This window comes from Mobula hypostoma, chromosome 9, assembly GCF_963921235.1.
Source record: "Mobula hypostoma chromosome 9, sMobHyp1.1, whole genome shotgun sequence".
NCBI classification, from domain to species: domain Eukaryota; kingdom Metazoa; phylum Chordata; class Chondrichthyes; order Myliobatiformes; family Myliobatidae; genus Mobula; species Mobula hypostoma.
In genome coordinates, this window is record NC_086105.1 from 135,299,549 (window position 1) to 135,325,317 (window position 25,769).

The following is a 25,769-nucleotide window of genomic DNA, read 5'->3' on the forward strand; positions in this document are numbered from 1 at the left end:
ATCAGAAATTACTGCCTTGGTGATGAAACTGAACTTTGAATGCAGACACCTTTATCAAAGAATACCATTACTGCCACATGAGCTAAAACTAAACAGAACCTCTGTGCCAGCATGCCAGGAGGAACCTAGGGCACCTTTGCTGAAGTTTTCAAACAGGCTGTGAGCCAAAGGGAATCCTTTATATAAGCACAAACTTCTCCCTAGCTACCTGCAATGTGGCCATGGTATGGGTAAAGGTGGCTTTGACATGCCTAGTTCTATCCTTGAAGGGAATAAATGTCATAGATACATTTACCAAATCTTCAATAGTCATGGTCTGACTTATTCTATTAAAGCATCCTTGCTGAACATCAAACATTTATAAAAGTGGACAACTGAGAGCAGGCAAGCTTGGTATAAAGGAGAAACATGGTGTAAAGACAAGGTTGCACCCATCAGATTGCTGCAGGTGTATTTAGTTTAAATTAGGAGGGTTTAAAAAAAAAGAAACTCATCTCCAAACTCCTAAACTGGGGATTCAAAACCTCCCTTTGCAACTGGATCGTTGACGTCCTGATCAACAGTCCACAAGAAGGATGAGTTGGCAACACCTCCACCACAATTATTCTCAACACTGGCACCCCACAATTCTACATGCTCAGCTTTCTATGCTACTCCCCATACACTCACAACTGCATGGGCAGATCCGCTTTAAATCCATTTACAAGTTTGCAGGTGACACCATGCTGGAATGTATCGCAAATAATGATGTGTCAGAGTACAGGAAGGCGATACAGAGCTTAATGACATAGCAACGTCACAGTATCTAACAATAACCTTTTCCTCAACATCAACAAGAGATGTTGTAATGAATTACCCTGCATGGACATTATGCAAGACAAGTTTTTCCACTATACCTCGGTACTTGTGACAATTTCAAACTTATTTAAACATTAAAAGTGCTATAATAGTTAAGAAATTATTTCATCTGGCCAGTTTTTGTTGCAGAAATCATGGAATCAGATTTCTACATCAAAATCTGAAGATATCACAGACACTCTGCAGATTCTATTTCACTTTTCTCAGATGCTGTCTGACTAGCTGAGTGTTCTTGCAGTTCTTTTTGTTTCAGATTTCTCTCAGGAGCAGTTTTTTGCTTTGTACAAATTTCTACACTTCCTAAGTGTCATAGGGGCCATATTATTCCTTTGGTGACTTGACCACTGCAGTCTAATTATGGAACATGAATGGGAACAAATTCTAGAGTGTCTGCACTGAATAAAAAGAGGGCTTCAACTAAATAAAAGTCTTTCAAGACAGCATTGTTGAATCATATTAAATACACCTGATAGATTCAGTTTCTCAGGAATAAATTTGCTTTAGAGAAGATTGTTGGAACGGTCTCAGTGTATAGACAAAGACTAACAATCCAGAGACCTAGGACAAAAATCCAGAGACAAAACAGTGGAATTTACATTCAGTTAATTAAATCATCTGGAATAGAATGAAAACATTTCAGTAAGGGCAACTGCAGAGTTACCAGTTTGCTGAGAAAGACAAGTTTTTAACCACACCAGTCAAACTTGCAAACTTCCAAATAGAGATGTCCCATAGATGAATCAAGGAATAAATGAACAGTCCTACTCAAGGAACTTTTTCTTACTCCCAGAGTCAAATCCATTCACAATCCCTGGTATGTTCTACCTCAGTGTATGGTGGCCATCAATTACAGACCGTTCCTGTAACTAACAGGTTCCTTTTTAGATACACAAAAGAATACTTACTCAAAAAGGAAATCAGTCAAGGTGGTAACCATACCTTCATATTATTGTAATAAATGACATCAAAAGCATTAAACTGATAAGAACAATTTCCAAAAATGGAGAAAGAGAAAATTAGTTCTGCTGTTGTAGGAATGAATACGTGCACATCAGACTTCTGAATTTACAATTATCAGAGCTTGCTCATTTGTTGGGATGCCCATGAGTCAACCTGGGGATGGCCTGTAAACTCCCAATGGTGGGCCCAGCAAGTAGTGCCAAAGACAAGGTTTGCCGCATCTAGATTCAGCCAGAAATGTCAAAGAGTTGACCTTACTACAACAACAAAGGTAGCATCTGACAGTGTGGCATCAAGGGAAATTGCTTCAATAGTTAGAGTTGTGCCCTGAACTATAAAAAGGTTTAAGTTGTTGGTCACATTTCTCAACAAAAGCCTCAATGGCCTCCTTTTCATCACAAGTGGGTGCATTAAACATAATAATCAATTATGTAATAATAACAATCAAATGCAGAGGAGACTCAATGGCCCATATGGTGTAATGGTGTAATTCTGTACCCCAGCCCTATACTGTTGTGAACAGTAGGGTGGAGATATGTCTCTAGCAAAGGAGATGCAAGGTATTCCTGTGCTCCACTAGCCTGCAGGTCACCCTTGGGCGAGGTAGAGCACCTGCTTTGTCCCCACTGCCCCCGGAGCAGGGTCACATGAAGCCATGGGTGCAGGTGGTGGATGGCTGTATGAGCAGCTGTTGCATATCACATCCTTGATTATGCACCAACTGACACCAGGACAACAGACAATCTCTGAAGAGTATTGATAATGGCTGGGGTCACCCATTTTGTAATGGCACTGCACAGATTAAGGCAATGGCAAACCACTTCTGTGGAAAAATTTGTCAAGAACAATCATGTTCATGAGACATGATCACCTATGTCATGCAAAACAACACAAAATGATGATCGCAAACACGAGGAAATCTGCAGATGCTGGAATTTCAAGCAACACAGATAAAAATTGCTGGTGAACGCAGCAGGCCAGGCAGCATCTATAGGAAGAGGTACAGTCAACGTTTCGGGCCAAGACCCTTCAGCAGGACTAACTGAAAGAAGAGATAGTAAGAGATTTGAAAGTGGGAGGGGGAGGGGGAGATCCAAAATGATAAGTGATGAAAATGATGATGTCCAATTGTCTCAATTCCAGCTGTAACTGCTCAAAAGCAGTGCACATCTGAAAGCAGCAAGATCTAGACATGACACTAGTAGGATGATGACAGAGCAACAATGGCTGGAGTTTCTGGGAGCAATTCAGTAGGTGCAGGATAGATGCATCCCAACTAAATATTCTAGAGGCAGTTTGACGCAACCATGGCTGACAAGAGAAGTCAAAGCCAACATAAATGCCAAAGAGGACATATAATAGAGTAAAAATTAGTGGGCAGTTACAGGTTTAGGATGCTTTAAAAAAAATCAGAAGGCATCTAAAAAAGTAATAAAGAAAAAGATGGAATACGAAGGTAGGGTAGTCAATAATGTTAAAGAGGTTAACTAAAAGTTTCTTCAGATCTATAAAGTATAAAAGTGAGATGAGAGTAGATACAGGACCGCTGGAAATTAATGCTGGAGAGATAGTAATGGGGGACAAGGAAATAGTGGACAAGCTGAATAAGTATTTTGCATCAGACTTCACTGTGGATGGCTCTTCCAATATGCTGGAGGTTCGAGAGTGTCGGGGGTAGAACCGAGTGAAGTTGCCATTACTAGTGTGACGAGAATATACATAAATTAAGATGTTTGCTGGCCTGGGCTTGCACCAGTGGCATCAGCAGTGGTCTGCCACCTGTCCTCAGGGGAGGGAGAGATAAGGAACAATGAAGCAGCATTTGGACATGTTAATGAAGGAGCCATCAGTCTGGGTATTGTCTAGAGCGGCTCCCCCTTTGAACCCTGAACTGTTTGAAGTGATGGACAGGCGATCTGAAGATGAGTAATGAAGGGACGGGAGAGAGAGCTGTCTAGAGCGGCTCCCCCCTTTGAACCCTGAACTGTTTGAAGTGATGGACAGACAATACCCCAGCAGGGGGATAAAAAGGGACAGGTTCGCTAAGGCAGGGCACACACGACACCCGAGGTAACGAGACCCTGGAAGCAGTGCGCCTCTCACAAGTCGGTGGGAAGTACCGGGCCATAAACGCACAGGGTGGAAAGGTACGATCAGCGGGAACCCGGTGTGTGTGTCCACCCTCTCTTGGGTGCCGGGTTCACTGCAGAGGATCGACCGCATCTGGAGGAGGGGTCACAGTCGGTGACCTCAGGTGACATCACAAAGGACCCACCCGAAAGCTGCTTGTGAGCAATATCGCCGGTCTGTGAGTGGAAGCCATTCTGAATGATCAGTCGTTCTCGTTCTCTCTCTCCCTCCCCCCACGTTGTCCATCGCCATGGCAACGATTACTGCGAACTGAACTAAATTGGACTGAACTTTGTGTCACTTTGAAATTGGTCATTTACCTCTAGACAACGATAGAGCTTGATTGATGCTGTTATTTTAATTCTGTGCACATGTGTCTTTATCATTGCTGAACTGTTGCATTTATTATCCTTTCGATTACTGTGTTGCTTGTTTCTTTAATAAAACTTTCTTAGTTCTAGTAATCCAGACTCCAACTGAGTGATTCATTTCTGTTGGTTTGGCAACCCAGTTACGGGGTACGTAACACTAGGAAGAAGGTTCTTGGGAACCTGAAAGGTCTGAAGGTAGATAAGTCACCTAGTCCAGATGGTCTACACCCCAGAGGTCTGAAGGAGGTGGCTGAAGAGACCGTGGAGGCATTAGTAATGATCTTACAAGAATCCGATTATGGCATGGTTCTGGATGACTGGAAAATTGCAAATGTCACTCCACTCTTCAAGAAAGGACAGAGGAAGAAGAAAGGAATTGTAGGACAGTTAGTCTGACCTCAGAGGTTGAAAAGATAGTCAATTGTTAACTATTGTTAACAGATAATTGTTAACTATCTGGTTCTGGGATACTTGGAGGTTCATGATAAAATAGATTGTCAACAGGGTTTCCTCAAGGGAAAATCTTACCTGACAAATCTGTTGGAATTCATTAAAGAAATAACAAGCAGGATAGGCAAAGGAGAATCGGCTGATGCTGTGTACTTGGATTTTCAGGCCTTTAACAAGGTGCCAGATGGGGCTGCTTAACAAGTTAGAGCTCATGGTATTACAAGAAAGATACTAACATGGATAGAGCACTGGTTCACTGGCAGAGAGCAAAAAGCTTTATCCGATTGGCTGCCAGTGACTACGGGTATTCCACAGGGGTCTGTGCCAGGACTGCTTCACAAATAAAGCCCTCACCACCATTAAGCACATCTACATGGAGCCCCATCACAGGAAGGCAGCATCCAATTTCAAGGATTCCCACTGTTTAGGCCACTATCTCTTCTTACTGCTGTCATCAGGAAGAAAAAAGTCCAGGAGCCGCAGGACCCATACGATTATGTTCGGGAAGTTATCACCCCTCCATCATCAGGCTCGAATCAGAGCAGATACCTTCACTCAATTTCACACGCCTCATCATGCTGTGGTCTTCATGCTTTTGGAACACAATTCTTACCAAATAGATTTTTCCTTTTTTAAAAAAAAAACAGGCATTCACAATAGATATAAGAAACCCAAAAGAATCAATGGAAAACCACACCCAACCGAATGGACAAATACTGTAACTAATGTGCAAAAGACTGTGCAAATATGAAAAGAAAGAAAAAATAGAAATAATAATAAATAAGCAATAAATATCGGGAACATGAGATGAAGAGTCCTTGAAAGTGAGTCCATAGGTTGTGGGAAGAGTTCAGTGATTGGATGAGTGAAATTGAGTGAAGATATACCCTCTGCTTCAGTTACTTTATGTACAGATATTCCTGTGTGCAGTGTCACTTTATGGACATACAATCAATCTATATACAAGCTCTTTCAAGTACTTCTATTTATTTTTTATTATTGCGCTCTCTCTCATTATTTCTTGTACTGAACCTAATGGCATGGGTCCTGCGGCTCCTGTACCTCCTTCCTGATAATACATTTACTTCTGAACTTTTAATAACAATTGTGCAAGAACAGCTGTACAATGAATGGCAGCGATGCTTCATTACCAGATGAGCTTAATGCCTTTTCTACCCGCTTTGAAAAAGAGAATATAACTACAGCTGTGAGGATCCTTGCTGCAGTCGAAGGCCAACCTCAGGCTGTCTTTCAGGAGGGTGAACCCTCAAAAGGTATCAGGCCCCAATGCGGTACCTGGTAAGGTTCTGAAAAATGTGTGCCAACCAATTAGTGGGTGTATTCAAAGACACTTTTAATCTCTCACTGCTATGATCAGAAGTTCCCACCTGCTTCAAAAGGGCAACAGTTATACCAGTGACCAAGTGTGAGCTGCCTTAATGACTATCAAGCAGTAGCACTCATATCTACGGTGATGAAATGCCTTGGTTGGTCAGGCTAGAATCAACTCCTACCTCAGCAACGACTGGAACCCACTGCAATTTGCCTATCACCACAATAGGTTGATGACAGAAGCAATCTCAATGGCTCCTCATATGGCCTTAGGTGATCTGGACAATACAAACACCATTTCAGGATGCTGTTTCATTGAGTATAGTTCAGCTTTTAACACCATCATTACTACAGTCCTGATTGAAAAACTACAGAACCTGGGTCTCTGTGTCTCCCTCTGCAATTGGAGGCTCAACTTCCTAAACAGAAGATCACAATCTGTGCAGATTGGTAATAACATCTCCCTCAGTCAACACAGGCACATCTCAGGGACGTGTGCTTAGCCCACAGATCTACTGAATTGAATCACCTTTATTACTTACATCCCTCATATACACAAGGAGTAAAAATCTTAAGTTACATCTCCATCTAAATGTGCAATGTATAGTAATTTATAATAAATATGTACAACACATTAGTCAATATAACAGAAAAACAGTTGCATCAACATGAATTAAGCAGTCTGATGGCCTGGCAGAAGATGTCCCTGACCCTGTTGGTCCTAGCTTTTATGCTGCGGTACCATTTCCCAGATGGTAGCAGCTGGAACAGTTTGTGGCTGGGGTGACTCGGTCCCCAATGATCCTTTGGGCCCTTTTTTTTTTTAAACACATCTGTCTTTATAAATGTCCTGAATAGTGGGAAGTTCACATCTACAGATGCGCTGGAGGGAAGTACAGTTCCCATACCAGGCAGTGATGCAGCCAGTCAGGATGCTCTCAATTGTGCTCCTATAGAAAGTTCTTAGAATTTGGGGCCCATACCAAACTTCTTCAACCGTCTGAGGTGAAAAAGGCATTACTGTACCTTTTTCACCACACAACCAGTATGTACAGACCACGTGAGATCCTTGGTGATGTTTATGCTGAGGAACTTAAAGCTGCTTATCCTCTCAACCCCAGATACATTGATGTCAATAGAGGCTAGCCTGTCTCCATTCCTCCTGTAGTCCACAACCAGCTCCTTTGTTTTTGGGACATTGAGGGAGAGGTTGTTTCCTTAACATTACTGCGTCAGGGTGATGACTTCTTCTCTGTAGGCTGCCTCATTATTATTTGGGACTAGGCTAGTCAGTGGAGTGTCATCAGCAAATTTAATTAGCAGATTGGAGCTGTGGGTGACGACATGGCTGTGGGTATACAGAGAGTAAAGGTGGGGCCTTAGTACACAGCCCTATGTTGAAGGTCAGAGAGACAGAGGTGAGGAAGCCCACTCTTACCACCTCTCTCTATACAAGTAACTGTGTGGATAGGTATAGCTCAAACGTCGTCGATGTTTGCTGTCGATACAACCATTGCTAGAATTATCAGATGCAGACAAGGGATCCCAAGGGATGCACCAATAAAGAAGGCAAGACAGCAGCTATATTTCATTGGGAGTTTGAGGAGATTTGGTCTGTCACCTAAAATACTTGATAACTTCTACAGATCTACTGTGGAGTGCATACTGACAGGCTGCATCAATGCCTGGCATGGGGGGGAGGGGTGGCACTCCTGCATAGGACTGAAAGAAGCTACAAGTTGTAAAACTAGTCAGCTCCATCATGGGTACTCGCCTCCATAGTATCCAAGACATCTTCAAGGACCCCCATCACCCAGGACATGCCTTCTCCTCATCATTACCGTCAGGAAGGAGGTGTAGTAGCCTGAAGGCACATAGTCAGCAATTCAGGAACAGTGTCTTCCCCTCTGCCATATCCGATTTCTGAATGGATATTGAACCCATGAACACTACCTCACTTGCTCTTTTATTATTTCTGTTTTTACACTAATTTAACTATTTAATATATATACCTACTGTAATTCATTTTGCATTGTATTGCTGCTGCTAAGTCGTGTTCTAATTTGTCCTGTACTTTACTTAAGTACATAATTTGTTACTCAGTTATGTGTAGTTTATCTGTTTTTAAACTATTTCCATGAAATATTGGCTTATTGGGGCATTCGCTTAATTGGGCCAGGGTGTACTGGCCCGGGTGTGTCCCAATTATCAGAATCCTCTGTACATGTCCTTGATTGCAGGTAGGTTGGTGCCCGTGATGAGCTGGATAGTTGTGACCCATGGTGAGTGCTGAGTCCTCTGTTTTTGTGATGTGGGTGAAGTAGTAAATTTGCAGATGACACAAAAATTGGCAGGTTTGTGGAAAGCAAGAGATGTTATCAAAGGATTCAGCAAGACACAGGCCAACAAATATGTGGGCAGAGAAATGGTAGATGGGAGTTTAATAATCTGGGTAAGCATGAGGTGATGTATTTTGAGAGGTTAAATACAAGAGGAAATTATACAGCAACAAGTCCATAGTTCCTTAAAAGTGGCAACACAAATAGATAAGATAGTAAAGATGACTTAAGGCATACTTGCTTTCACTGGTCAGGGGAGTCATGTTGCAGCTCTATAAAACTTTGGCCAGGCTACATATGGAGTACTGTAGCCAGAAAAGCACACACTTGTACAGAAAGGATGTGAAGGCCTTGCAGAGGATACGAAAAGAGGCTCACCAGGATGCTGCCTGGATTATGGAGTATTAGCTATAAAGAGATTGGATTAATTTCTCAGCAGCAGAAACTGAGGGATAACCTGACAGAAGACGACTATAAAATTATGAAAAGCAAAGACAGATGTCTTGGTAGGTGCCTAGAAGACCTGCCGGGTGGAACCAGATAAAATGGCAATGTTTATGAGGCACATGGTCAGGCAGGGGATGAAGGGGATACAGATGTGATATCCATTGCAGGCAGATGGGATTAGTTTGGATTGAAAATTACGGTCAGCACAGATTATGGGTTAAGGACTTGTTGGTATCTTGGGCTGCCTGATGTTCTAACAGTAGACCATACACACCCAATAAATCCAATTCATCCACAAACTAACATGTTTGCAATTTCTTCATTTTAATTTCTTTCTCCATTCTCAGCCCTCACTTTGTATTAGTAATTACACAACATATTTGATATCAATCTTTTTTGTTGAAGGATTCACCATAACATTAAAGCAAGGTAACAGAACTCCATGCTCAAGCAACACTTGACAAAACTTTCCCTGGAGATCCCTATGAGAGCAATTTCTCAAACTTGTCAGAAGGCCAAGTAGCCATCAGCAAAAGAATTTAACTATTAGTTTTGCAGCTATAAGTAGATTGTTACTTTGCATAATTACCTCAAATCTTGAAAGCCAACAACTTCACTCCCACATTAGAAATATTTCTTTTCTATTGATTCACTCTATTGCTTTATAATAACTACTCAGAAGGCAGTTACTGTTGCTCTTATTACAGTTCAGGTGATTAAATGTAGGCTGCAGGGGTAGTAATTAGGTAGCCTGTATCTGTTCTTGTGACATATTAGGACAATCTTCGAAGAGATACCCACAAAGAAGCCATAAAGGAACACTTCAGCTGGACGAGCAGCCAAGCCTGAAGTACATCTGAGGACGTCGGAGCGCCACAGTCTTGCCGTTAATGAATTCTTGACTTTAAAGAGAATAAATCAAATTGGCTCAGAGGGGGTGCAAAAAATACTGTTGGCCCATTCACCACTTCTGATCTTGCTTTTTTTTGGGGGGTGGTTTAATGCACTTAGCCATGACAGTATATCCAATAGAACTGCAGAACTTGAATTTATGGCTTGTGGCATTAGCCACTTTCATTGCTTAGAAGTTCAAAGTAAATTTATTATCAATGTATGTATACGTCACCATATACAACTGAGTCCTGTGTTGTAGCTTTACTAATATACAACCTCAAGCAGACATGTCTGGTGCCACTCCTGTCACATTCAACAGACCTCATGAAGCAACCATTGCCAAGGGAGTTCATCTACCTCTTAGTTACCTAATGCAATAATAGAAAGAGAGATGCTGGGCCATGGAGTGGAGGTACAGTTCTGCTGACTCCTTGCTGCAAATCTTGGATATCCAGCTTTGAGTTTCCAGTTTTGTTCAAAATAAATCTCATTCAACAGTAGTAATCCCATGTAATACAATGAAGGGAGACCACAGCGTGAAAGCCAAGTCATCTCTCTTACAGCAGTTACTAATATTCTCATCATGGACAGAAACATGAATATCAAACTTAAAAGGATGTTCATCATAGTGACTCAAACTTGATCCTGATTGACTACATCTCATCTTATTCTTTTTCTACTATTTTACCTAGTCTTACAAGTGGAAGTTAAGTACCAACTACATTGGATAGTGTAACTCTGAACCCATACCAGATCAGGAAGGGACAGCAGAAAACATGTGGGTGGTGGGAGGTTGATGCTTTCGCTGGAGCAAAGGGTGTGGGGGGAGGAAGAGGAAGGTTGGGGTTGATGCTTTTGCAGGTGGGAGGTGGTAGGTGGATCTTTGGGGTTCTCACATTTTCAATCATTCATTCTGTTTTTCCCCCCGTTTTGTGGATGTCTGCGAAAAGTAAGGGGTTCAGGTTACACACATTCTCTGATATTGAAATGAAGCATTGAAACTTTGATCAAATTCAACGTCAAACAACCAACTCCGTGACATTTGTAGAAATAAAGATGAACTTTGTCTCATGTACATCAAAACATACATGAAATACATCCACTGTGTTTGTATCAGATCAGTGAGGATTGTGCTGAGCAGCCTGCAAGCATCGCCACAATTCCAGCACCAACCGTACATCTCACTAATGCTATCTGTACATTTTTGGAATGTGGGAGGATAACCAAATTCAAATACATATGCTGTTGTGGTGAGAACTTTAACTCACGACTGTGCATAACTGTGACTGAAACAATATCCTATAACAATTATGCTGTAATAGCCAGGTATTGGGTAGCAATGCCTATGGTGCACTAAAATAGAGAACAAACTTATAAGGAAGTGTAATTGCTAAATGTTGAATCAGTAAGGAGAAAGAGGGAAATAAATTTAGTGTGCCTAGACAACACTAGTGCAATGAAAGGATTAATTCATATTGCCAGAAATATGAGACTTAAATTATGAAATTGGTTCACAAGTGCTAATGCACATTCAGCAAGCATACAAATTAACGGAGGATGCAAGGTCCCTTTGTGAAGAGCCTGCTGCCATACAACATGAGAAGCCCAACATTGAGATTAGAGCACGGGGAATCCACAACCAGTGGAAAAGAGGGAACGAAACTGATGACAAAAAAAAACTCACTGATCTTTTACACAAGAACAAAATTCTACAAATTCTATAAATCAACATTATAAATACTGTACTGTGCAAAAGTCTTAGGCACCCTCCAGTTTTTTGAAAAATATATATTTTGTTTTAGATGTTTATTTTGTATTAGTGTCAGTAGAAAAGAGCAAATTTTAGATTTCCAAACATTCAATTTCCAAAAGGTTAAATGTTAGAGAAATTTTTGTACTTTGTTAAAGAGAGTCACATTTAGGCCACTTATTGAATAAAAACTTGATTATTTTGTAGGTATATAGCCCAGGATACATGTGTAGTCTGAGGTCAATTCTTGGCATCTGCAGGCAGGACCAAGTCACAAACCCAGAGGTCCTAGTCAGGGTAGGGACCACCAGTGTTGAAGCATGATTGTAAATGCACAGTTTCAGTGGACAGGGCATTTCATAATCATGAAGGATTCCCGAATTCTCAAGCAGCTACAAAATGGCAAGCTTTTGCTGTGCAAGAAGAATCGAGGCAGGCCCTGTAAAAGGTTCAAAGGCTGTGTGAAAGCTAACATTGCACACACTGGGTTTGTACCAAAATGGCTGGAACAGAATGGGCAAGCTGTAAGTGGCTGGTGAGCCTTGGTTAGAACTACTCACAACAACTTGGAGGACTAACTCCCAGCAGTCCTAATCGTTGCCCAACAAGGTACAAAAGCAATAACAGAGACTCCATTTCCAGAACCAGCAGAGTTTCCACATCGTTATTGTGGACGTCTATGTCACTCAGCTTGGATTCAGCAGCCACATGCGAACAGACAAAACTGCACAAGTCTGAAGTCAGTCAGATACGATGCACAACCAATCATACAGGCCAGTGTATGATTAAACAAAGATAACAAATAGGATGTTAATGATCAATGACAGAGTTGAATGAACTAAACTGATTAACTAAAACTGAGATGGGTGTAGAAAGAATCAAACTGGGTGAAGGACAACCAAACTAAAAGATGAGAGTGTGGCAGATGTAAGAGCTTAACCTTCAAATCATCAATTCTTACACCATGCTAAGAGTAAACACAGCAACAACACACAAAATGGTCATCCTTCATCAGCAAGGTCTCTCCCAAGCAGAAATTTTGCAGTAGATGGGAGCTTCAAGTTGTGCTGTCCAAGGTCTTCTGAAAAAGCATAAGAAACAAGCAAAGTCAAGGACCCGAAATATAGTGATTGGCCATGGGAACTGAGTGCAGCAGATGAGAGATACATCAAAGTGATATTCCTTCTGAATCAGAAGCTGTCCAGTACTGCTATCAGCTCTAAACTCAAAGAAACCATTGGAATCCAAGTACACCTCTCTCCAATCCTGAGAAATCTTGCCAGGAGTGGTGTTCATGGAAGAGCTGTTGCCAAAAAGTATTCCTCTGAAGTGGAAAGAGACTCTCATATGCACAAAAACACAAACTGCATTCCGTTGTGTGAAGTGTGTGTTTTAGATGGTGTACTAAGTCATAATTACTGCTTTTTAAAGTCTTCAGGGCTTAACAAGGACTGGGGTGCCGAACAATGGCAACAAGTGCTCTGGAGTGATGAGTCAAAATTCGAAATTTGGCTCAAACAGGAGGCAGTTTGTCTGTAGAGCTGGAGAGAACTACATGAATGAGTGCCTACAGCCAACAGTGAAAAATGGCAGAGGTTCCCTGCAGGTTTGGACCTGCATTTCTGCAAATACAGTTAGTGATCTGATCAGAATTAATGGAATCCTCAATGGTGAGCACAAGCAGATTCTCATCCATCACACAATACCATCAGGAAGGCGCCTGATCGGTCCCAACTTCATTCTGCAGTAGGCCAATGACCACAAACACACAGCCAAGGTCATAAGCACTACCTTCATCAAAAAGCAAACAGAGAGTTCTGCAACAGATGGTATGGCTTCCCGAGAGCCCTGATCTCAACATTGAGGCTGTATAGGATTACCTGGAAAAACAGAAGCAAGCAATCGCACAGTTTACTTTGAAGGCCTGAAGACTTAATAAGCAGTAATTATGGTTTAGTACACCATCTAAAACACACACTTCACACGGCAGAATGCCAGTTAGTCAGAACACACTGAAGGTGGCTGAAAACACCGTCTAGTGAGAAAGAGCTGGAAATCATCAACAGAAATCTTAGGCTTACCCCATACATACAGGAGTAAGAGTTGCTGTCAGTTTATTGTGTTAATGATAGCTCCGCCTTAATATAAAAGCTGAATCTAGACTAATTAAGTACAAAGAATTAAATTTCACATGAATAACTTATAACCTCAAAACTTGATGGATAGAATGAGCAGGAAAATTGTTTATTAATATATTCCAAGTTTTTTTTTTAAAAAACTACATATGACAAAAAAGGCCTGGAAGTTTGTTTAGAGTTTTCAATCAACACCATATCATCCACTCTATAAACTACTACCACTATTTGTTCACATTCAAAATTATTTGAAGGATCAGGTACAAATGAGGAAAATTTGTGCTTTTCTTCCCCAAAACTACATGAATGACATCTCCAAATTCAGGGTCCAGAACTGGAAAGAATGAGTGTGCCATCCCAACTCTGAAGCCAAGTCAAAATATTCAAAACAAAATCCACACCAGCAATCAGAGGTACTTCCAATCACATCAAGATACCACACATTACTTCAAAATCATTGCTCAAGGCATGCCTAGTAGCTTCCAAACATTTCAGAGTTCTTGCTTCTTTTTAATTTCCCTTCAACTACCACATTTAAAAAATATTGATAAAAAATTAGAATTCAAAAAGGGTTTCTTAAAAATTCAAAAGGGTTTGTCAAATAAATTATTTTGAGCGACGGAGGATGAGAGGTGACCTAATAGAGGTGTATAAGATGACGAGAGGCATTGATCATGTGGATAGTCAGAGGCTTTTTCCCAGGGCTGAAATGGCTAGCATGAGAGGGCATAGTTTTAAGGTGCTTAAAAGTAGGTACAGAGGAGATGTCAAGTGTAAGTTTTTCACGCAGAGAGTGATGAGTGTGTGGAATGGGCTGCCGGCGGAGGTGGAGGCGGAAACAATAGTCCTTTAAGAGACTCCTGGATGGATACATGGAGCTTAGAAAAATAGAGGGCTATGGGTAAGTCTAGGTAGCTCTAAAGTAGGGACATGTTCGGCACAGCTTTGTAGGCCAAAGGGCCTGTATTGTGCAATAGGTTTTCTATGTTTCTAAAACACTCCAATAAATAAGTAGATATTCAGCATTTTGTACTGTGTATCAATTCACAAAAAGGGTTAAAATTCTTTCTTTCAAGCTCCACAAATAGGACAGTGACAAGAGTACACTCAACATTACGACGTCAAATCACTTACAAGCAATTGCCTATTCTGCATTCACGTAGCTGCATAAAATATATACATACATTAAAATATTATTTTCGTAAGGTCAATATACGGGAAGTGCAAGAGAGCGAGGAAAGTGACAAAGAATAACACAGGATAGAGCAGTGTGCAAGTATGCAAAAACAAAACAAGGGCGGGATGAATGGGACTACAGATGCCAACTTGAACAGAGTGAGCAATTAAGAATGTTCTAATGGGAACAGTAAAGAGCAAGTGCTTGCCAGGAATACGCCAACAGTGTGAATGGATCAGTGATCACGTTTCCCTGCCCCGTCCACACTCAGTAGCTCAGCATTAACAACGCCAGGACAACACTCAACAAGTGTCTGGGCAGGTGAATGGGCCAGTGTCAGTGCATCAGGGCAAGCAAGCAGTCAATTCCTCACACTCCAACATATGCACACATCTCGTGCCAGGGCAGGCCAGGATATCAGAGCGTTACAACATCAATCACTGCATTATAATTCCAGTGTCAGGATAAATGAGCAAGGTGCAATGCCAAGTCCAAGTCCAGCAGACAACTCCACAGTCAGCGGCAGGGCAGGTGAGTACATCAGTCAGCACAAGCAACCGTGTCATGTGGCGGTATCAACACCTTCAGACAAGCATTTCAGTCAGGGTCAGCTTGCCAGGGAAAGCCCAGGTCAGGGTAAGGAATGTGTGTCAGTGCCAGGGCAAGGCATAGCCACTGTCAGGAGTGTCAGTGCCCAGGTCAGGATAAGGAATGTGTGTCAGTGCCAGGGCAATGCATATGCCACTGCCAGGAGTCTCAGGTGCCCAGGTTAGGGTGAGGAATGTGTGTCAGTGCCAGGGCAATGCATATGCCACTGCCAGGAGTCTCAGGTGCCCAGGTTAGGGTAAGGAATGTGTGTCACTGCCAGGGCAATGCATATGCCACTGCCAGGAGCGTCAGTGCCCAGGTTAGGGTAAGGAATGTGTGTCAGTGCCAGGGCAATGCATATGCCACTGCCAGGAGCGTCAGTGCCCAGGTCAGAGTAAGGAATGTGTGTCAGTGCCAGGGCAAGACATATGCCAGTGCCCCGTTCAGGACCATGAGTGTGCATTAGCGCCCAGATCAGGAGTGTGCCAGTGCCAGTGCGACGCTTCCTACCCTGCCCCACAGACGGCAGCTCGGCCTCTTACCTCAGGGCGAAGCGCAGGGTGACCACGGTGCAGATGACGGCCAAGGCTCCGCACAGGAGCTCAGGTCTCTTCGCCATGTGACACAACGCGTTACCGACACACCCGCACTGCCGCCCGAGCTCCCTGTGTAGCCTCAGCATCCCTCGGCACTGCCTTTATAGCGGGGAGGGGAGGGAAGGGGTGGGGACGGGCGCAGGCCGCCTCGCACACGCTCACAGCGCCCGGCCTCGGTCGCCAGCCCTCGCAGGCTCTTCGCCGGGCGAACCCCGCTCCGCCACGTACTCGCCACCACTTCCACCCCGGAACCCGGGGCCACGGCGCCCGCTCTGCCACTGCCTGGCGCATCGACGGCGGGGCGCTCACGTCGCGTCCACAAGGCAGCCTGGGATAGTGGAGGACTCCTGGCTGGAGGAGTCATTGAAACAGGCTGGAGCTCCTGTGACGGTCGCCTCTGGGTCCCTGTGCGAGGTGGTTATTTCACCCCCCCCCCCCCGCCGTCTATTTTCACCAACCCACCATCGGTGGGGAAACCCCTCGCACAATCCACACGCGTGACAATGGTGCTATGTAAAAATAATATGACAACATAAAATGTATTGATCAAAATTACACTAAGCTTTGCATTATGTTTATTCTTTAGTATATATTTTTATTATGGATACATTTAATTTTTGAAATGAAAAAGTAGTTGGTAAAATTATTTTCAATTATATAGCGCTTCGAGACAACGCAGATTTTTACCCCGCCCCACAAGACAGACAGACAGACACACACACACACACACACACACACACACACACACACACACACACACACACACACCACCCCCTCTCTCTGTTAAAAGATTAATGAATGGTCCCCTAGTACGGTAAAATGGACCTTTGACTGACTTCACAATCTACCTCGTTATGACCTTGCATCTTATTGTGCGCTGCACTGCACTTTCTGTGTAGCTGTTCTTCCGCATTTTGCTGCCGTTTTACCCTGTGCTATCCCAATGCACTGTGGAATGAAGTATGAAGAAAATGCAAGAAGGCTAGCTCCACCGGTACAGCCCCTGTCTGTGTGTGTGTCTCTCTCTCCCCTCCCCCCCCTTCTCCTTCCAAACGCAGCGATCAAATTTACACAGAATAAACCAATGTTGATGGTTAAAATATTATCAGGAGTGGGAGTGAAGCATCTGTAACTGTAATTAACAAAGCATTAGATTTTGGTATTCAGGGTCTCGGCCTGAAACGTCGACTGCACCTCTTCCTAGAGATGCTGCCTGGCCTGCTGCGTTCACCAGCAACTTTGATGTGTGTTGCTTGAATTTCCAGCGTCTGCAGAATTCCTATTGTTTGAGATTTTGGTATTTAATAGTTCCACTTGTAGAATCTGGCACTATTTTGGTCTAGAATGCAGAGAGCTAAATGCATTTGGACATTTCGGTTTAAGGATTTAACACAAATAGTTTGTTTGAGGTTTATTAGTTAAGTACACACTGCTTGTGACCTTCATCCTTATTTTTTCAACCTCCCTTTCATGCAGTCAAATACAATTTGAGGAAAAGAAGCAGGAGCAGCATAACTATGTTAACTAGTTAGTGCCTTGGTGTCTTTCTGGCTAATTGCCATAGAAACATAAATAAAGGACTTGAATAATCAAAGCTGTTGAACTGGGTGTCATTTTACTGGTAACCAATGATACCACAATGACCGAGCTCGGAATCCTTTCCTGGATTTAATGGAGGGAAGTTATCAGTCTGATGAATATTAGAGATTAATTTTATACTCTTTATTACCAACAAGTATGCAACTCGCCAGGTCAGATTCGACCATGTTGTGTGTTTCTCCTGTTTTGAACGTTGGCTCTTCCTGGTTTTGGAGAACAACAGGCCCCATTCCCTCCCACCTAGATACTTTTTCAAGTTCAAGTTTATTGTCATTCACCATGTACACTGCCAAACAAGACAACGTTCTTCCAGACCAAGATAAACAACACAATTCATATAACTCACGCACAACGCAAAGTAATATTACCACAAATAATGTGGTGTTGACAAAGTAGTGAGCTGTCTGCCAATGTGTTAAAGATGATTGAAACCAGTATCTTATACTGGCCGCAGGATAGCGCAGTTTTACAGCGTCATTGATCAGTGATCAGGGGTCAATTGTCACTGCTGTGTGTGAGGAGTCTGTATGTTTTCCCATTTGGTTTCAATATGTACGTTTAATGTCAGAGAACTGTATACAATATACATCCTGAAATTACCATGTGGGTTTTCTCCAAGTGCTTTGGTTTCCTCCCATATTTCCAAATGTACAGGTTAGGGTTAATAAGTTGTGAGTATGCTACGTTGGTATCGCATTTGTGAGCCGCCCGCAGCATATCCTTGGACTGTATTGGTCATTGGCAAAAAGATTTTGCTGTATGTTTCGATGTTCTGATATACGTTTGACAAATAAAGCTAATCTTTGAATCTTTACTCTGGGCTTTCCTGGAGCTGTACAAAAAAAAACTTTTACAAGTGATTTCCTGTGAAATTTCATTTGAGACTTCCACTATCAAAAGGAGCACTAACAGGATGCAAGCACAGGAGATCTCTTACCCCTCTATTTGGACCACTGGTAGCATCCAGCTTACCAGCAGTCTTTGCTACTGACAGTATGGTGCAAAAGTCTTAGGCATGTAAAAAAAATTATGTAAAGTGAAGATGTGTTCAAAATAATAAACGAAAACTTTTTAAGTATCAGAAAATTTACTATAATGATTAGTAAATAGTAAAAAACTAAATCAAATCAATATTTGGTGTGAGCACCCTTTGCCTTTAAAACTGCATCAATTCTCTTAGGTACACTGTCGTGCAGTTTCATAAGAAAATCGGCTGGTAGTTTGTTCGAAGCATTTTGAAGAATTTGGCACAATTCTTCCGCAGACCTTGGCTGTCTCGCTTGCTCTTGTCTCTCAGGTACTCACAGACAGCATCGGTGATGAGATCAGGGCTCCGTGGAGACCATACCATCAGAATACATGTAAAAAATCTTGCGTGCTTCAGACTTTTGCACTGTACTCTACTTCCAACTCACTAAACTTCCTGTTCCTACATTTCTTGCTGGGCCTTGATTCCTGCGTTCCTTTCTGATTACCATTGGGAAGGAGGAACTGGAAGTACACCCCTACGTTCTGGAATAATAATTGCCATTCAACCATCAGGGTCCTGAACCAACATGGATAACTTCACTTACCTCAACTCTTGAACTGACTCCACAACCTATGGACTAACTTTTAAGGACTCTACAACTCAATACCATTGGGAGATCACCTGCACAATAAGGTTTCAAGGTAAGATTCCTCTCATCTTATAACAAGGAATAGGAAAGAACTTTAACAGCATTGGCCACAAGACTACAAAAATACAGATAAAACTGGAGCAGTCTCTGGATTCATCAGCTGCGTGGAAAGGAGGAGCCTGCAGCACAGGCAACAGCTTGCTGTCCATATCCTACTGCCCCGGCTTGTGTATCATGTAGATAGCTAGGACAGAATATCCATGGTCGACCCCAACCAAAGGACGGGGTCAATCAGCATGACCATGAATTTCTCTCTGTGGCTTCAGCACGATGCCAAAGCATTGGAATAATTCTCATTTATTGCAACTTGGCATTTCTACTGGAGTTTTGTATTCTTGTTTGCATAAAAAATAAGTTTGCATTACCAGATTTGCAGCAGTTAATGGCTAAAATTTTCCACCTTAATATTTGTGTATTTATGCTACTACCTTGCAGCACAGACCACAGTGTCATTTACACGGAGGAAAATATACTTAAATATTTCATTGAATCCTTACACCTCTATAATAATTGATAAATTTCATCGATTTTCTTTGTGGGATTAATAGATTTTAAGGTCCTCACCTATATTTTCAGATTCCCTCTCTCTGTAATCATGGATATCTTTCTGCCAGTACAGTCCTCTTGATCATCCATGAATTTAATTGCTCCTCTATCATCAGTCCCACCTTCACTGCTAAGGGTTGACGTTCTGGAATGCCCATCAAAAACATCACCTTTGCTAACTATAAACACAAGAGATTCTGCAGATGCTGAAAATCCAGAGCAACACATACAAGAGGTTGGAGGAGCTCAGCTGGCTAGACAGCTTCTATGGAAATGAATAAATAGTTAATGTTTTGGGCTGAGACCCTTCTTCAGGACTGGAAAGGAAGGAGGAAGATGCCAGAAGTAAAAGATGGGGGAAGGGAATGGTGGACTAGCTAGAAGGTGATGGGTGAAATCAGATGGGTAGGAAAGGTAAAGGGCTGGAGAAGAAGGAATCTGATAGGAGAGGAGAGTGGAGCATAGGAGAAATGGAAGGAGGAGCACCAGGATGAAGGGATAAGCAGGTGAGGAAAAGAGGTAAGAGGCCAAATTGGGGAAGAGTAGAAGAGGGGAGGGGCAGGGAAAAAAATTACCAGAAGAAGAAATTGATGTCCATGTCATCAGGTTGGAGGCTACTTAGCCAGAATATGAGATGTTGCTCCTCTACCTTGAGAGTGGCCTCATTGTAGCAAAAGAGGATGCCATGGATCAACATACCATTATGGGGAAAGGAATTAAAATGGTGGGTCACCAGGAAATTACATTTTGGTGGATGGAGCAGGGTTGTTCAACAAAATGGACTCACCAATATAGAGGTGGCCACAGGATCATCAGGTACCATAGATGACCCAATAGATTTTCAAGTGAAGTGTTGCCTCACCTGGAAGAACAATTTTGGACCCTAAACAGAGGTGAATAGGCAGACGTAGCATTTCTGTCACTTGCAGGGATATGCGCTAGTAAGGAGATTAGTGAGGAGTGATGAATGGACAAAGGACTCAAGGAGGGAGTAATCTCTGCAGAACACGGAGAGTGGGCGGGTAGAGGAAAATAAAGATGTGTTTCGTCGTATGATCCTGTTCAAGATGGTGGAAGTTGTTAGAAAAATATGTGTTGGAAGCAGAACTTTGCTAACTTATTTCTCCTGATGGGCAGTTCCAAAAGTCTAGCTCTCTAGACATGCATTTAATCATCTGTGCTAGTTACTGCTCATGAGAGAGATGAGAAGTACCTAGCCAGGCCTTGCTGCATTGAAGATGTCATAAAAATGGAAGGTGATTTTAGTGAATGGTTTAAATGATTTGGAAGTATAATATTAGGAATTGTGCTTTTAATGTTATAAAGAATCCTAATCTTCCATGTGGATCAAGACAGCTCTGTGATGCGTCATCAGCCTGGCCAGGAGCAGTTGTAACAATGCCCAAAGAACATTTTACAGAAGTTTGTTTGATTAGCAATTCTGCCAATGGATGCTCTACCACGATGACAGAAGTATGTATTGTTTACGTAGCCACCAATTTTACTCTTAAACGGCATCTTGTATGTGCCTTCTACTACCAAGAACAGCGATGTTCCGGAATCAACAGCATTACCAACTCTTGCACCACATTGAACATGCATGTACTTTGCTGTTCCTCACTGAGTTAGATACTCGGACTTCCGTACCCAATACCATCGGGAGATCACTTCCCTCCCTTTTCCCTCTTCCCCAATTTTGCCTCTTACCTCTTCTCAGCAGCCTATCCCTTCGTCCTGGTGCTCATCCTTCCCTTTCTCCTATGCTCCATTCTTTTCTCCTATCAGATTCCTTCTTCTCCAGCCCTTTACCTTTCCTACCCATCTGATTTCACCCATCACCTTCTAGCTAGTCCACTGTTCCCTTCCCCCATCTTTTACTTCTGGCATCTTCCTCCTTCCTTTCCAGTCCTGAAGAAGAGTCTCAGCCCGAAACATCAACTGTTCATTCATTTCCATAGAAGTTGTCTAACCAGCTGAGTTCCTCCAGCCTCTTGTATGTGTTGCTCTAGATTTTCAGCATCTGCAGACTCTCTTGTGTTTATAGTTAGCTAAGGTGATGTTTTTGATGGGCATTTCAGAACTTCAACCCTTAGCAGTGAAGGTGGGACTGACGATAGAGGAGCAATTAAATTCATGGAAGAGGACTGTACTGGCAGAAAGCAGATATCCATGATTACAGAGAGAGGGAGAGGTAGAATCTGAAAATATAGGTGAGGACCTTAAAATCTATTAATCCCATAAAGAAAATCAATGCAATTTATCAATTATTATAGAGACATAAGGATTCAATTCAAGTATGAAATGTTTATCTATATGTCCCTCCATGTAAATGACACTGTAGTCTGTGCTGCAAGGTAGTAGCATAAATACACAAATATTAAGGTGGAAAGTTTTAGTCAATAACTGCTGCAAATTTGGTAATGCAAACTTATTTTTTTATGCAAACAAGAATACAAAACTCCAGTAGAAATGCCAAGTTGCAATAAATGAGAATTATTCCAATTCTTTGGCATCGTGCTGAAGCCACAGGGAGAAATTCATGGTCATGCTGATTGAGACCGTCCTTTGGTTGGGTCGCCCATGGATATTCTGTCCTAGCTATCTACATGATACACAAGCCGGGGCAGTAGGATATGGACAGCAAGCTGTTGCCTGTGCTGCAGGCTCCTCCTTTTCACGCAGCTGATGAATCAAAAGCAACGGCAGAGACTGACACCGTTTGGCACCGGAGAGTTGCCAGTCAGCATTGAACTCAACGCGAAACTGCCTTCAGGACCCCACCTTGATTTTTCCTTCCGGTTTACTTCGGAAGTCTTCCCCATGAGTGGATATAGCCGCAAGGCAGTGGAGGTTCGAGATCAGAGTTTTCCTTCTCCTAGGTGAATGTGGCCATCTGCCCAGAACGTCTGGCTTTAAGGCACCATTAAACCATTTTTGCCTTCTGCTGTCAGCAGAAATATTTGCCCAGACCTGGTAGCTAAGCCACATGTGAAGGCCACGATATGGACTTAGTCGTCAGAGGCTATTTGAGATGCACACCATTGGGAGCATTTAATAGTTCCCAGTACCTATCTCCCCCAGAGATAACAACCTTAAGAAAACTCATGCTGATTAATTGAGCCATAAAGTCATCATTTGTTAAAGATATGATGTTTCATAACTCAGGCCATTCAACCCATTGAATCTTCAAGCCAAATGAGCTCTTACTTTACCATAATAACTTTATATGGTTGACCTCTTTATACTCATTGCTGTTATAACCAGAATCATGTTAAGAACTTACTTCTCCCCAGAATCAGAATATACAAAGTTATCTCTGCAAAATCCAGGGTACAAAGGGTACTATTTAACCGTAGGAGAGAAATGAAAATTATTCAAGTAGAACCGTGTGAATTTCCACTGAGTGCTCCAGTTACCTCCCACATTCCACAGATGTTTGGGTTAATAGGTCAATTGGGTGGTGCGGGCTCATTGGGCCGGAAAGACCTGTTATTCTGCTGTATCTCTATAAAAATATTAGAGCGTTTAGTACTTAATTTCTATCTCAGAGACAATGGAACGACAGGCTGGATTGCTAGGAACTGTGCCATCATTTTGAAGGACATGTCGCTCAGGGTCCTGGACTAATATATATATGTATATATATATTTTTTTTTGCATGGCTATGTCTTTTTTTCTCACTATTTTGAATGTACAGTGTATGTTTTGCACCTTGGGCTCAGAGGAATATTGTTTTGTTGGGCTATATCCATGTATGGTTGAATGATAATTTGATTTGATTTGATGATTTGATTACTGACCTGTTAAGTATTTCTAACTTTTGGTTACATTTTAGATTTCTAGCATCTACTACATTTTGGCACGTAAAAATTGATGTCACTGTTTATTCTGCTGAATCTATTGTGAATAGCTGTTTTGCTTAAATATATCATCAATACATTTAATGGTTCAGGTTTATTTTGGAAACTTCAATTATCACATCATCCAACTCAAGTCAGAATGCTGTTCATTGATTTTAGTTCAGCATTCAATACTGTGATCCCCTCCAAGCTGATCGCCAAACTTCGCCAGCTTGGTATTAGCTCATCCCTCTGCAATTGGACCTTGGACTTTCTGACTAACAGATCCCAATCAGTTAAGTTAGACAACCCCTCCTCCTCCACTCTCACCCTGAACACCGGCGTGCCTCAAGGCTGTGTCCTGAGCCCTCTTCTGTACTCCCTTTTCATCTATGACTGCATTCCTGTACATGGTTCTAACTCCATAATCAAGTTCGCAGACGACACTACGGCCTGATCAGAGGGGCTGACGAGACGGTCTACAGGGACGAGGTCCAGCACCTGGCTGCATAGTGTGCCGACAACAACCTGGCCCTTAACACCCAGAAGACCAAGGAGATCATTGTGGTCTTCAGGCATGCTAGGAGCTACACTCACATCCTCATCTATATCAACGGAGCTGTAGTGGAGTGTGTATCAAGCTTCAAATTCCTTGGTGTCCACATTTCCGAGGATCTCACCTGGTCCCTGAACTCCTCCATCCTGATCAAAAAGGCGCAACAGTGCCTTTATTTCCTGTGGAGCATCAAGAAAGCTCACCTCTGTCCCAGGATACTGACGGCCTTTTACCGCTGTACCATTGAGAGCATACTCACCAACTGCATCTCAGTGTGGTAGGGCAATTGCCCTGTATTGGACCGCAAAGCACTCCAGTGTGTGGTGAAAACTGCCCAGCGGATTATCGGCACCCAATTGCCCACCATTGAGAACATCTACCATAAACGCTGCCTGAGCAGGGCGAAAAGCATTATCAGGGATGCATCTCACCCTAACCATGGACTTTTTACTCTCCTCCCATCCGGTAGGGGCTACAGGAGCCTCCACTCCCACACCAGCAGGCACAGGAAGAGCTTCTTCCCTGAGGCTGTGACCCTGCTGAACCTCACATCACAGCGCTAAGAGGTATTGCACCCATATTGTACTGTCTCAGTACTTTTATAGTTGTGTGCTGTAGCACTTACTTTTTATTCACAGTTCTTTTGTAAATAACACTATTCTTTGCATTTCTGGTTAGATGCTAACTGCATTTCATTGGCTTTGTGCCTGTACTCAGTACAATGACGATAAAGTTGAATCTAAATCTAAAAAAAATCCATGATAATTCAATAACACTAGGGGGCACTGCCAGCTCTCCCAGCAACCACACAGCTTTGTTCATCTGCTTTTAATTTTTGCAAGTTATTATACTCTTCCACGTTGGGCACTCCACAGACCCCCTATCATCCAGTCCCTTTCAACCAGCACTCCAATCTTTTGTGTTGTACCCATTCCCCTTGTCTCAATCCTTTCCCCACTGCTTTTCCCCTATCTTTGCAACTTCTAATTGGATTCTTTTCTAACACTTCTCAACTCTGATGAAAAGCTATTGACAGAAGCAAAATTTCCTTCTCTTCTCTTAGGAAACTGCCGGGACTGCTGTGGTGGCATGGTAGCGGTTAGCAGTACACTATTATGGTGCCAGAGTCCTGAGTTCATTTCCCTTCACTGTGAGGAGTTTGTACATTCTCCCTACGACTATGTAGGCTTTCTCCAGAAGCTCTGGATTCCTCACACATTCCAAAGAAGTTTGGGTTAGTAGATTAACTGATCACTTGGGGTGGCATGGGCTCATTAGGCTTGAAGGGCCGTTAACATGCTGTATCTTTGGATAAAAGTGAAAACCCATCAGCATTTTCTCTCCACTTCTAGAGCAGGGGTTCCAAACCTGGGGTCCACAGACCCTTTGCTTAATGGTATTGGACCATGGCATTAAAAAAAAGGTTGGGAACCCCTGCTCTAGAGTCTAGCACGTGTTGCTCTTTGACCTTTACTCAACAAACTCCAAACTTTGCAGACTGGCACTGTCAGCATGCTGTGCTG

The 25,769-nt window shown here is 42.5% G+C and overlaps 1 protein-coding gene across 2 annotated transcripts in view; it reads right to left on the bottom strand.

The window, feature by feature from the left end:
* The window catches only part of txndc11 (thioredoxin domain containing 11), an 88,384-nt gene extending 72,041 nt beyond the window's left edge, over window positions 1-16,343 (bottom strand). For both annotated transcript variants that reach the window (XM_063059229.1, XM_063059228.1), the window contains exon 1: window positions 15,974-16,343. In XM_063059229.1, the coding sequence (XP_062915299.1) occupies window positions 15,974-16,113 (140 nt within the window). In that variant the 5' untranslated portion in view covers window positions 16,114-16,343. The remainder of the gene's footprint in view (window positions 1-15,973) is intronic.
* Window positions 16,344-25,769: the final 9,426 nt, after the last annotated feature.